General features: G+C 47.3%; 1 protein-coding gene across 1 annotated transcript in view; it reads right to left on the minus strand.

Moving 5' to 3' along the window:
* Positions 1-10,073, minus strand: part of LOC147095449 (adenosine receptor A2b-like) — a 34,620-nt gene extending 24,547 nt beyond the window's left edge. The window contains exon 1 of the mRNA XM_085974594.1: positions 9,157-10,073. Coding sequence (XP_085830720.1) covers positions 9,157-9,491 — 335 coding nt within the window. The 5' untranslated portion in view covers positions 9,492-10,073. The remainder of the gene's footprint in view (positions 1-9,156) is intronic.
* Positions 10,074-14,552: the final 4,479 nt, after the last annotated feature.

Here is a 14,552-nt window from a genome sequence, read left to right on the forward strand (position 1 = left end):
TTCGTATTACAGACATACACGGGGCATAACGTATACCCCGTGGAGAAAATAAGGGTCAAGGTGAGAGATAGGGGTAAAGAACACCCAAGAATGAACTTGTACGTATTACCTGAGGGAGGACCACCACTTCTAGGACGGGAGTGGATTAAGAAAATAGACATGGAATGGCACTACCTAAAAGCCATAATGAGGGAGGACTCGGTGCAAGCTATCAGCTCAGATTCTGAAATGGATGACGATAAGACCAATTCGAATATGGAAGACAAGGCAAAAAGGGACTTGCCGACGATGGGGAAGAAAACGAAGACAGGCAGAAGGATTTATGTTACCAAGAAGGATAAAGCTGCAGAGCAGAACTCCAGGTTGACAGAGAATTCTGAGCCTGCTCAAGCAAAGGATTCATCCACGATGGAAGAACACCGAGCTCGGACGCAAACTTATGTCAAAGTACGACAACAATTAGAACAGTTGAGTGACCGTCTCATACAAGAGATGAAAAATATGGAAAAGTTCTGGGACACCGAATGGGAGAACCTGGAAAGACAACAGAGACAGCTAGCTCAAGCAGAGAGCGACCATAGAGCCATCGTGGCCAAATACCAATCACATTCCCCTGATGCTGTTCAGGAACTAGAATATTTACAGAACGAACCAAAGGAAGAGGAATCTTCAGGAAGCCAGGATTTTATTCCAGTTCTTCTCTACGGCTCCTTACAAGCAGAGTGTGAGAAGTTGAAAGAACAGTATGAACAGGCCCAGGCTACAATTCTGGAGGGGGTTAACTCGGCAAGCTCCGAAAAGCTAGTTTCAGTAGAAGCATATGAACAACTAAAGGTTGAACATGAGCAAGAAGTCCAAAGGCTGCAGGAAATTCTTGATGAGCTCAAGGCCAAGACAGACTCATCGGTAGAAGTTCCATCCATAGATGAGAAATTAGAGGTGAAAAACATGGCAGAACATGAAAGACAGGATGTCCAAGAACTCATAAAAACATTGAAGGACACCCAAGACAAATATGAGGCGGTAATGACCGAGGTTCAACAACTTGAAGAACAGATTCAACTGGGAATCCTTTCAGTGGAAGAAAAGGAAACTGTAAGAAACTCAGAGACTGTAAGAATGGTCCTTGAACATGAACTAGAGAGCATCAGGGCGCAACTTTTCCGAGCGCTGAAAGCCAAAGTTCAAGAGGAACAGAAGGTGGAAGTATTGGAGGAAAAGGTGGATGAAATGGAGAAGACTCTGATCCACCGTGTTCCCAGGGAAGAGTTAACGGTCAGCCAACTCCTTCATATGCTGAAGGATAAGACTCTGCAAGGGGAACAATCTGAACACGAGCTTCAATCTTCAGGGGGAACGAGTTCGGAGCTCTCAAAAGTCACGGAGATAGCTGAGGTGGCAACACAAATTTTACAAGGATGCCAAAAGTACGTTAAATCACGTCAAGGTGAACAGAAGAATGTGGAAACCGTTACTTCAGTAGAAGGATTAAATAGCCTGATAACGCAATTCCCGATGGAAGAGAAGGTATTGAACTCACAAATGAGGTCCGTCGTGAAGGAATGGCAGATAACCCAGGAAGAGCGGGATGAATATGAATGCATGAAGAAGTCTTTTCAAGAAAGATGTCTAGGGAAGGAACCACCGTCAGCTAACGTCCAGACGGGTGAGGAGGAAGAAGAAGGCTCTCTCGCTGGCCTAACTCAGGACGAACTCGAATATTACCATGACCTGTTGAGCGACACTGAATATTACGAGGATGTGGTCTGCCCAGTTTGTGATGAAAACTCCCAAAGTGCTGAAATCCGGATGAAGCACTTAAGGTCTAAGGAACATAGAGAGTTGGTGGCGCTACAGCTGGCAGCCGAGAAAGGAGCTCCGAGAGTTTCAAAAAGGCAGAAAAGAAAAAGAAGAAGCAGAAGATAATAACTGTCTAAAATATTAGCACTTCTACCATCTCAGGCGGGACACTACGAAAGGAGCTAAATTAGTTGAAAAACTGGAAAATGTCAAGACAGCCAGTTGGTTGTAAAAGTCCACACTGTTGGTTCCACAGGACGAAAGTTCAAGCTGTTACGTCAAGAAAAAGGCTATGGAGGAGTCACGTTAGCCAGGTGAACCAGCTACACCAAAGAAATGTTGTTCGGAACGAGTCAAGATCAGAGACTGAATCTATGAACTGTTTCCGCAGAGACTGAACCTGTGAACTGTTCCCACCGAGATTATATCTGTAAATTGTTTTATATGACGTTGACTCCACCGAGATTATATCTGTAATTTGTTTTATAGGAAGTTGAAGATATGTATGTTTAATGGGGACTCTGTAAGTAATAAGCTAAAAAGGGAGGATTGTAGTGTATGTACCCGTCTACCTTTAAGGGAACTATTGAATGTAACCGTTCACCTTTAAGAGAACTACTTTAGGTGTGGCACTATTTGTTTGGCGTCTGTATACTGTAATACCGATAGTGACCACACCAGTATATAAGTGTTGTGTCAGGATTGCTGGGGCAGATTCGCCCTGACATTCGAATAGTAAAGACCTGTTTGTTTGTTACTTCTGAAGTCTGTGTATTTATTAACTGCACAACCCACAGACTTTACAGGCCGGGCAGCTACCGAGGCCGCGAGGCGCAGCGACCGGGACAGCGTAAGGCGCGGGAGAAAATAGCGGGCTGGGAGACGCAACAGCGTCGAGAGAGAGCTCGACCGCGACCGGTGAAAAAGGCCGGGCAGCTACCGAGGCCGCGAGGCGCAGCGACCGGGACAGCGTAAGCGCGGGAGAAAATTTAAAAAAAAACTGCAGAGAACTCAGCCGCAGCCGGGGGGGAAAGGACCGGACTGCAAGAGGGGCTGGGAGGCACGATTTGAAAACTGCTGGGGAGGGCGAACGCAGCAATACGGCAATCGCCATTACAGCCAGCGGGGGAGAAAGGCAAACGCGGGAAGCCGCCATTTTCGTAGGCGGGGGAAGAAGACGAGCGCGGGAAGCCGCCATTTTCGTAGGCGGGGGAAGAAGACGAGCGCAGGAAACCGCCATTTTAAAAAAAAAAAATAAAAGAAAAATTTCTTTTTGTCTCTCAAGAAGATTGCGAGGATGCCTAAGCGTGGTAACATCAACGATTTTGATCCCCATGTTGAAGATTGGGCCACGTATGTAGAACGCATAGAGATATATTGTAAGGCAAATAAAATATCAAATGAAGATAAAGCACTAACCTTACTAAACTCAATGGGTGCGAAGGCATACGGGCTATTGAAGCATCTTCTATCACCAGCTAAACCGGCGGATCAGACTTTCGCTAATATTGTTGCTGTCCTGAGAAATCATTTGAACCCCACACCGCTGATGTTAGCGGAACGATTTAAATTTTATGCGAGAACGCAACGGGAAGAGGAAAGCAACGCGGAGTATTTAATTGAACTGCGTAAGCTAGCGAAATACTGTCAGTTTGGGGAAAGACTGACAGAGGCACTGAGAGACAAATTCGTGTGTGGATTGTCGAAAGAAGGAACACAAAAGCGGTTGCTTGAAGAGAATCATCTTACACTTGATAAGGCTGTCACTATTGCAGCATCGCACGAAGCCGCAGCGAGAGGCACTGCGGAAATGCAGCTGAAGGCAGCGGTACTCAGCGTAGATCAAATGGCTTTGGGTACAACTAAATGTTATCGTTGTGGAAAGACAACACACGATCAGAACCAATGCTGGTTTAAAGACCAGGAATGTAGAAAATGTGGCAAGCTTGGTCACATAGCTAAAGTATGCCGGTCAGGAAAGAAGACCAGCAACAAAAAGTCACCGCAGGAAAAGTGCAGAAAGGTACATAAGGTGGCTGAGAAGAGTTCGGATGAACAGAATTCGGATTCAGACTCCAACAGCAAGGAACTGGGTAGTCTGAGAATTCACAATGTGAGTAAGGAAGCTGACCGACAAACTATCTGGGCCACACTGCAGATAGCAGGAGTCCAAGTGAAGATGGAATTGGACACCGGATCGGCGTTGACGGTCATGAATAAGCAAGATTACAAAAGGTTATTCACACATATTCCCCTACGGGATACGGAGATAGTATTAAAGACATACACGGGGCAAAGAGTATACCCCATCGGAAAGATAAAAGTGAAGGTGGTACACAAGGGCAAAGAACACCAAGGAATGGACATATATGTACTACCTGAGGGAGGTCCACCACTTCTGGGACGGGAGTGGATCAGGAAAATAAATATGGACTGGCACTCCCTAAAAGCAATAACGGTAGATTCCGGGAAAAACAAAGATGTCAAAACTGCACGATTGTCCAGAATATTGGATGAGGGCATATGCAGCAGTGACAGTGACAAAGCAGAGAGTGAGAACTCGGTGAAGACAATCAGCTCAGACTCTGGAACTGATGATGGTAAGACCAGCCCATGTGCAAAAGACAAGTCTAAAATGGACTTGCAGACTAATGATGGAAAAACAAAGGAGGGCATAAATGCTTCAGAAGAGAACAAAGTATCAGAACAGAATTCCACTGAACAACAACAACATAGTTTGACAGAGAATTCTGAGTCTGTCCAGTCTACAGACATGCACATTTCTGAGGAACACCGGGCTCGAACTCAACTCAATTTCAAACTACAACAGCAATTAGAACAAATGATTCGCCGTTTTGAGCAAGAGATGAATGCAAAGAAAAAGTTCTTTGACACAGAGTGGGAGAATCTGGAAAGACAGCAGAAGCAGCTGATTGAGAAAATGGAACAGGAACACACAAACCGTCTGCGCGATGAGGCAAAACGAATCAAAGCTGAGCAAGAAAGGGAATATGTCAAATTCATCGATCAGTTGAAAGCTAAAAAGAGCACCCTTTTGTGAGCAGTGTCAGCAGTAATAAGCCACTCAGGGAATTGGTGACAGAGGCAAAAGCTGAAGTGATGGAGAAAATAGAAGACAATAGAGAAGAAGCAGAAGATGATGACTCATCTGAACCATTATCACCCCTACCAGGTCACGCAGGTGGTCCCTCCGAACTGAGCCAAATCAGTCTGGAAGTAGAAAAACTTCCCAAGGTACTCGAGCCTTTAGAAGTCAGCAATGCTGGTTCTGCAGTTACGAAAGTTCAAGCTGTTAAGTCCAGTGAAGGACTATTAGATGAGTCACCCCAGCAACAAGAACCTACTACACCACCGAAAACTACTACACCACCGAGGCGTTATCCGGACCGAGTCAGGAGGCGCAGGAGGCGCCGCCTCAGAGACTGAATCTGTGAACTGTTTTTACATGAAGTTGTGTATATATGTTAGTATGTTATGTTTAATGGGGAATATATACTGTTAAGCTAAAAAAGGAGGATTGTAGTGTATGTAACCGTTCCACCTTTAAGAGAACTATTTTAAGAGTTGCACTACTTTATCTTGGCTGCGGTATACTGTAATACCGGTGGTGACCACACCAGTATATAAGTGCTGTGTAATGATTTATTGGGCAGTTCCGCCCTGACCTTCGACTAGTAAAGACCTGTTAAAATTTACTCTTGTGGTCTGTGTAATAATTCTCATTATAACACACAGACTTAACAGGACACACAACATCAAAATACACGGATCTAACAAGGGCTTATGTGTGGTGGCCGGGAATCGATAAACAAATCGAGGACCTGACCAAGAGTTGTTCAGGATGCCAGAAAGTCCAAAATGCACCACCACAGGCCCCTCTACACCATGGGTGTGGCCCTCATCTCCATGGCAACGGGTGCATATTGATTTTGCTGGTCCATTCATGGACTCAATGTTCTTAATAGCCATGGATGTGCACTCGAAATGGCCTGAGGTCATCAAAATGTCCTCCACCACCACGGAGAAAACTATTGCAGTCCTACAGACCATTTTTGCCAGGAATGGCTTGCCAGAACAGATGTGCTCCGACAACGGACCACAGTTTGTGTCCGAAGAGTTCCGGAGGTTCTTGAAAAAGAATGGGGTAAGGCATTACACATCCGCCCCGTATCATCCAGCCACAAATGGATTGGCTGAGAGGTTCGTACGAACCTTTAAGTAGGCAATAAAGGCTATGTACAATGACAACATTCCGCTGCAACACAAGGTGGACAATTTCCTGTTCGCCTACTGGAATGCGACACATGCAGTCACCAACCAGGCCCCAGCCATGATGTTCTTTAACCGAAGGTTAAGATCTCGCCTGGATTTGCTCAGACCAAACGTACGAAGAGATGTTGAGAGTAAGCAATTCCAGCACATCCATGAGAAGCCAACAAGGAGCTTCAATGTAGGGCAACCAGTCTTGGCCCGCGACTACCGAACAGAAAAATGGCAGCCAGGAACGATATGCACACGGCAGGGGCCACTAATGTGGACGTTGGGGAGAGCATCGTGAGACGCCATGCTGACCAGATCCTAGGGTCACAGGAACAAGCCAACCCCATGCCTCGCCCATATGTACCTAGTGATGAACCCGATGTACAGGTCGCATCTACCCCAGAAACAGTAGCATCGGAAGCGGATGAACCAACCGACGACAGGGGGCCAGAATCGCCTCCGCACCAAGAGCAAGACACTTGGGAAAGGCGCTATCCAGAAAGGATCAGGAAGCCTCCCCAAAGACTGAATATATATATAGACTATTTTCAGCTAATGTTGCATGTTAAAAGTGTTAATTGTAATTAGTTTGATATTTAATTGTTAAATGAGTGTTATGGTACTGTTAATCTAAAAGGGGAGGAATTGTAATGTATGTACCTTTAAGGGGGGAACTACTTTTTACAGCCCCTGTATACTGTAGTACCGGCAGTGACCACACCTGTATATAGCACTGAGCAGTAATCTGTATAGATCAGTTCCAGTGTGAGCCACATTTAGTAGACACCTGTTGTACCGTTCTCCTGCAGTCTGTGTCTTATTATACATAGACACAACATAAAACAAGGCTTTAATCAACTGTTTCACAACCATGAGTTCTAGTTACATCACTAGCTCCTGGTTACAAAAACGTCCTGAGCAAATGGGCCCACTCCCGAGTATTTATACTTTCTTTGGACGACGCCACCAGCTGGCCGCCCAGTGTTATCTCATGAGTCATTTCTACATGAATGGTAAGATTCATGACACTGCCCCTCTGACAGTGCGGCGCTCCCTCTCCACTGCCCCTCCCACAGTGCAGCACACCCTCAGTACCGTCTCTCTGACAGTGCAGCACTCCCTAGGTACTGCCCCTCCGAGAGAGCGGCACTCTCTCTGTACTGCCCCTCCGACAGTGCACCGCTCCCACAGTACTGCCCCTCCGACAGTGCACCGCTCCCACAGTACTGCCCCTCCGACAGTGCACCGCTCCCACAGTACTGCCCCTCCGACAGTGCACCGCTCCCACAGTACTGCCCCTCCGACAGTGCACCGCTCCCACAGTTCTGCCCCTCCGACAGTGCACCGCTCCCTCAGTACTGCCCCTCCGACAGTGCACCGCTCCCACAGTACTGCCCCTCCGACAGTGCACCGCTCCCACAGTACTGCCCCTCCGACAGTGCACCGCTCCCTCAGTACTGCCCCTCCGACAGTGCACCGCTCCCACAGTACTGCCCCTCCGACAGTGCAGCGCTCCCTCAGTACTGCCCCTCCGACAGTGCACCGCTCCCACAGTACTGCCCCTCCGACAGTGCAGTGCTCCCTCAGTACTGCCCCTCCGACATTGCAGCGCTCCCTCAGTTCTGCCCCACCGACAGTGCAACGCTAACTCAGTACTGCCCCTCCGACAGTGCAGCGCTTCCTCAGTACTGCTCCTCCAAAAGTGCGGCGATTCCTCAGTACTGCCCCTTGGACAGTGCGCTGCTCCCTTTGTACTGCCCCTCTGAATGTGCGGAACTCCCTCAGTACTGCCCCTCCGACAGTGCAGCGCTCCGTCAGTACTGCCTCTCCCACAGTGCGGAGCTCCCTCAATATTCCTTCTTGAACAGTGCTGAGCTCCCTCAGTACCATCTGTCCGACAGCGCAGCGCTCCCTCAGTACTGCCCCTCCGACTCTGCGGCGCTCCCTCTGTACTGCCCCTCCAACAGTGCAGCCCTCCCTCAGTACTGCCCCTCCGACAGTGCAGCGCTCCCTCAGAACTGCCCCTCCGACAGTGCAAGACTCCCTCAAGACTGCCCCTCCAACAGTGCGTCGCTCCCTCAGTACTGCCCCTCCAACAGTGTGGCACTCCCTCAGTACTGCCTCTCCGACAGTGCGGCACTCCCTCTGTACTGCCCCTCCGACAGTGCAGCGCTCCCTCAGTACTGCCCCTCCGACAGCGCAGCGCTCCCTCAGTACTGCCTCTCCCACAGTGCGGTGCTCCCTCAGTACTGCCCCTCCAACAGTGCGGCGCTCCCTCAGTACTGCCCCTGCCAGAGGGCAGCACTCCCTCAGTACCGTCTCTCCGACAGTGCAGCGCTCCCTCAGTCCTGCCCGTCCGATACTGCGGCGCTCCATCTGTACTGCCCCTCCGACAGTGCAGCCCTCCCTCCGTACTGCCCCTCCGACAGTGCAGCCCTCCCTCAGTACTGCCCCTCCGACAGTGCAGCCCTCCCTTTGGAATGCCCCTCCGACAGTGCAGTGGTCACTCAGTACTGCCCCTCCGACAGTGCAGGACTCCCTCAGTACTGCCCCTTCAACAGTGCGTCGCTCCCTCAGTACTGCCCCTTTGACAGTGTGGCACTCCCTCTGTACTGCCTCTCCGACAGTGCGGCGCTCACTCAGTACTGACCCTCCGACAGTGCAGCGCTCCCTCAGTACTGCCGCTCCGGCAGTGCAGCTCCCCCTCAGTCCTGCCCCACAAACAGTTTGTCGCTCCCTCAGTACTGCCCCTCCGACAGTGTGGCGTTCCCTCAGTACTGCCCCTCCGGCAGTGCTGCGATCCCTCAGGACTGCCCCTCCGACAGTGCGGCACTCCCTCAGTACTGCCCCTCTGACAGTTCAGCGCTCTCTCAGTACTGCCCCTCTGACAGTTCAGCGCTCTCTCAGTACTGCCCCTCCGACAGTACTGCCCCTCCCTCATTACTGGCGCCAGATGTATCGTCGATTATGGGGCTCAAATGCATGACCTTCTGGTTCGAAATGGACCCAGATCCTAACCCCAATTCTCCCAAACCCCATTGCCCCACCCCACCCCATGCCCCATTGACCAATTACCTCAGGGGGAGTTTCACCGCCATGTAGCGGTCAATGGCGATTGCCAGCAGGCTGAAGATGGAATTCTGGGTGAAGATCAGGACCAGGCAGACGAGGAACAGGCAACCGTGGAAGTTCATCGGCAGCTTGACGCTGATGACAATGGAGGCGGGGGTCACAAGGACTCCAACGGCGATGTCGGCCACCGCCAGCGAGACCAGGAAGTAGTTGGTGGCGGTCTTCAGCCGCGGGTTGCTGTGCACGGCCCAGCAAACCATCAGGTTCCCCGCGACGGCCAGCAGGGCGATGAGGATCTCCACGCTGATGTACAGGGACGCCACGATCAACCCTCGCATCTCGATCTCCAACCCGTCCGCTCGCTGGGCAGTAGGAGCAAAGATACGGACAAAGGTTACCGCCCTGGGGGTGTGGGGGCGAAGGACTGGCTTTGCGTACGGGATACTGGCTCCGGGGGCCCGGTGGGGTGGGGGCGGGGGGAGTGATTTTGCATTGGATTGCAGAAAAGGTTCACTGCCAGATTGAGGGAGTGAGAGAATGAGAAATGGATAGAGGGGGAGAGAGAGAGTTAGGGAGATGGAGAGAGGGAGACAGAGAGGGAAAGAGAGACTGACAGAGAGAGACAGAGAGCGATAGAGAGAGAGAGAGACAGAGAGAAAGAGAGACAGAGAGAGAAACAGAGAGAGAGAGGGAGGGACAGAGGGAGGGAAAGACAGAGTGAGAGACAGTGAGAGAGAGACAGAGAGAAAGAGAGAGAGACAGAGAGAGAGAGGGAAAGAAAGACAGAGACAGAGAGAGACAGAGACAGAGAGAGAGAGATGGAGACAGAGAGAGATACACAGAGAGAGAGAGAGACAGAGAGAGATACACAGAGAGAGACTGGGTGGAGAGACAGACGGAAAGAAAGACAGAGAGGGAAAGAGAGACAGAGAGAGAGTAAGAGAGAGAGACAGAGAGAGTAAGAGAGAGAGACAGAGAGAGTAAGAGAGAGAGACGGAGAGAGTAAGAGAGAGAGACAGAGAGAGTAAGAGAGAGAGAGACAGAGAGAGTAAGAGAGAGAGAGACAGAGAGAGTAAGAGAGAGAGACAGAGAGAGTAAGAGAGAGAGAGACAGAGAGAGTAAGAGAGAGAGACAGAGAGAGTAAGAGAGAGAGAGACAGAGAGAGAGACTGAGTGAGTGTGTGAGAGAGAGAGAGAGGAGACAGAGAGAGAGACAGAGAGAGAGACAGAGACAGAGAGACAGAGAGAGAGAGAGAGAGACACAGAGAGAGAGATAGACTGAGTGACTGTGAGAGAGAGAGAAAGACTGAGTGAGTGTGTGAGAGAGAGAGACTGAGTGAGTGTGTGAGAGAGAGACAGAGAGAGAGAGAGAGAGAGAGAGACTGAGTGAGTGTATGAGAGAGACAGAGAGAGACTGAGAGAGAGAGAGACTGAGAGAGAGAGAGAGGGACAGAGAGAGAGAGAGAGAGAGAGAGAGGGACAGAGAGAGAGAGAGAGATAGAGTGAGTGTGTGAGAGAGAGAGAGAGACAGAGAGAGAGATAGAGTGAGTGTGTGAGAGAGAGAGACAGTGTGTGAGAGAGAGAGTGAGTGTGTGAGCGAGATAGATAGATAGAGAGAAACATATTATTCAACAAACATTATTCAACAAATATTATTCAAGAAACATATTATTCAACAAGCTAAGCCAAACAACCCCAGATTTCAAGGAATTGGATGACCTGTCAAAATTGAGATTCGTCCTGGGAGAAGGAGACAGACCATACCTTGGGGCCAAATATGTAACAACATGTCACAACCTGAGGACTGTTTAAAATTAAGACTGTTTAAAATTAATATTGAACGTACCAAATGAAGTACAAAGACTGTTTAAAATTAATATTGTTTAAAAGTAATATTGTATGTACCCAACAAATGTCAAATCGATTGACACCTACAGATTGTTTGAAAATGTACCTTTTTGCTATGTAAGCTTTGGCAATATGGTTCTCTGTAAACTTTCATGCCAATAAAGCATTTGAATTTGAATTTGAAATTTGAAATTTGATTTGAGAGACAGAGAGAGTAAGAGAGAGAGAGACAGAGAGAGTAAGACTGTTTAAAAGTAAGACTGTTTAAAATTAATATTGAACGTAACAAATGAAGTAGAAAGACTGTTTAAAATTAATATTGTTTAAAAGTAATATTGTATATACCCAACAAATGTCAAATCGATTGACACCTACAGAATGTTGGAAAACTGTACCTTTTTGCTATGTAAGCTTTGGCAATATGGTTCTCTGTAAACTTTCATGCCAATAAAGCATTTGAACTGAACTGAACTGAACTGTAAGAGAGAGAGACAGAGAGAGTAAGAGAGAGAGAGACAGAGAGAGTAAGAGAGAGAGAGACAGAGAGAGTAAGAGAGAGAGAGACAGAGAGAGTAAGAGAGAGAGACAGAGAGAGTAAGAGAGAGAGACAGAGAGAGAGTAAGACGGGGAGATAGAGATTGAGACAGACACTAGGAACAACTAAAATCGAACAAACCACTAACTACACATACTTGGGCATAAAAATCAGCTCTACGGGAAATTTCAAACTGGCTGTGAATGAACTGAAAGAGAAAGCTAGAAGGGCTTTCTATGCCATTAAAAGATCAATCCAAATAGAAATCCCAATTAGCATTTGGCTCAAAATTTTCAAATCAGTAATTGAACCAATTGCACTCTATGGCAGTGAGGTGTGGGGACCGCTAACACAACAAGAATTTGCAAAATGGGACAAACACCCAATTGAGATCCTACATGCAGAATTCTGTAAAAGTATCCTCCGGACTCAAAGGAAAACCGTAAACAATGCATGCAGGGCAGAACTAGGCCAATATCCACTAATAATTACTATCCAAAAAAGAGCCACCAAATTTTGGAAACACCTAAAAATGAGCAACCCCCACTGCTATCATTACGAAGCATTGAAATGCCAAGAGAGGACCATAAAGAAGAACACCCTCAGTCAACTAGTCCTGGGACTCAGTGAAGCAACCACTAACACTACTAACAATAACCAGCCCCAGGACAGTGACATCGTAGCACAGAGAATTCGACCCAACACAATTGTCACTAAGCAAAAGGAAAAATACCTGTTATATTGGGCAGAAACAACAAAAAACCAAAGCAAACTCAATTGCTACTTGGCCCTAAACAGACAATACACATGGCTGATTACCTGACCATGGTAAAGGATAGCAAACTGAGAAAAACCTTGACAATGTACAGACTTAGTGAACATAGCCTGGCAATCGAAAAAGGCAGACACAGGCAGACCCGGCTGCCAAGAGAGGACAGGATATGCTCTCACTGCAGTCAGGGAGTGGTGGAGACAGAGATGCACTTCCTCACAGCTTGTGGAAAATATCAGGGCATCAGGGAGAATTTCCACCAAAAATTCTCACAAATATGCCCTGAATTCAGAAATTTGAATGACGACCAAAAACTCCCATACCTACTAGGGGAAGAGAGAAACTGTGTAACACTAGCGGCACACTATGTTACAGCTTGCCATAAACAGAGGGACAACCAGTAAACCTAAGAAAAGAGTATATACAAATTATACGAATGTATATTTATACACTCAGGGATATATCTGTTTATACACTGTATGAATAGATCTGCGTTTATGTGTTCAACCATAAATGTATTTCGATGCTTTGGCAACATAAGATGTACCTTATCATGCCAATAAAGCGATTTGAATTGAATTGTAAGAGAGAGAGACAGAGAGAGTAAGAGAGAGAGGCAGAGAGAGGGAAAGAGAGACAGAGAGAGAGTAAGAGGGAGAGACAGAGAGAGTAAGAGAGAGAGAGACAGAGAGAGTAAGAGAGAGAGACAGAGAGAGTAAGAGAGAGAGACAGAGAGACAGAGAGACGCAGGGCTCGCCAATCTCACCGACACTCTTTAATATTTACATAAATGGATTGGCAAAACTACTTGAACAATCTACAGCACCCGGCCTCACCCTATATGAATCCAAGGTTAAATTCCTCCTCTATGCAGACGACCTGGTTCTGCTGTCACCAACTAAGGAGGGTCTACAGCAGAACCTGGACCTGCTGGAGTCGTACTGCCAGACTTGGGCCCTGACAATAAATCCCCAAAAAACCAAAGTCCTTGTGTTCCAGCAAAGATCCAAACATCAGGGACCCAAAATAAATTTCACAGTAGGAACAACCAAAATTGAACAAACCACTAACTACACATACTTGGGCTTAAAAATCAGTTCTACGGGAAACTTCAAACTGGCTGTGAATGAACTGAAAGAGAAAGCAAGAAGGGCTTTCTATGCCATCAAAAAATCAATCCAAATAGAAATCCCAATTAGCATTTGGCTCAAAATTTTCAAATCAGTTATTGAACCAATTGCGCTCTATGGCAGTGAGGTATGGGGACCGCTAACACAACAAGAATTTGCAAAATGGGACAAACACCCAATTGAGATCCTACATGCAGAATTCTGTAAAAGTATCCTCCGGACTCAAAGGAAAACAGTAAACAATGCATGCAGGGCGGAACTAGGCCAATATCCATTAATAATCACTATCCAAAAAAGAGCCACCAAATTTTGGAATCACCTACAAATGAGCAACCCCCAATGCTATCACTACGACGCCCTGAAATGCCAAGAGCTGACCATAAACAAGAATACCCTCAGTCCACTAGTCCTGGGACTCAGTGAAGTAACTACTAACAATACTAACAATAACCAGCCCCAGGACAGTGACAGGGTAACACAAAGAATTCGACCCAACACAATCGTCGCTAAGCAAAAGGAAAAATATCTGACATATTGGGCAGAAACAACAAAAACCCAAAGCAAACTCAATTGCTACTTGGCCCTAAACAGACAATACAACATGGCTGAATACCTGACCATGGTAAAGGATAACAAACTGAGAAGAACCTTGACAAGGTACAGACTTAGCGAACATAGCCTAGCGATCGAAAAAGGCAGACACAGGCAGACCAGGCTGCCAAGAGAAGACAGGATATGCTCTCACTGCAGTCAGGGAGTAGTGGAGACAGAGATGCACTTCCTCACAGCCTGTGGAAAATATCAGGGCATCAGGGAGAATTTCTACCAAAAATTCTCACAAATATGCCCTGAATTCAGAAATCTGAATGACAACCAAAAACTCCCATTCCTACTGGGGGAGGAGAGAAGCTGTGTAACACTGGCGGCACACTATGTTACAGCTTGCCATGAACAGAGGGACAACCAGTAAACTAAGAAAAGAGTATATATAAACAATGCGAATGTATATTTATACACTCAGGGATATACCTGTTTATACACTGTATGAATAGAACTGCGTTTTTGTGTTCAACCATAAATGTATTTTGATGCTTTGGCAACATAAGATGCACCTT

Source organism: Somniosus microcephalus, unplaced genomic scaffold (assembly GCF_052327205.1).
Source record: "Somniosus microcephalus isolate GS21.2 unplaced genomic scaffold, FLI_Smic_1.0 unresolved_chr1, whole genome shotgun sequence".
Taxonomy (NCBI): domain Eukaryota; kingdom Metazoa; phylum Chordata; class Chondrichthyes; order Squaliformes; family Somniosidae; genus Somniosus; species Somniosus microcephalus.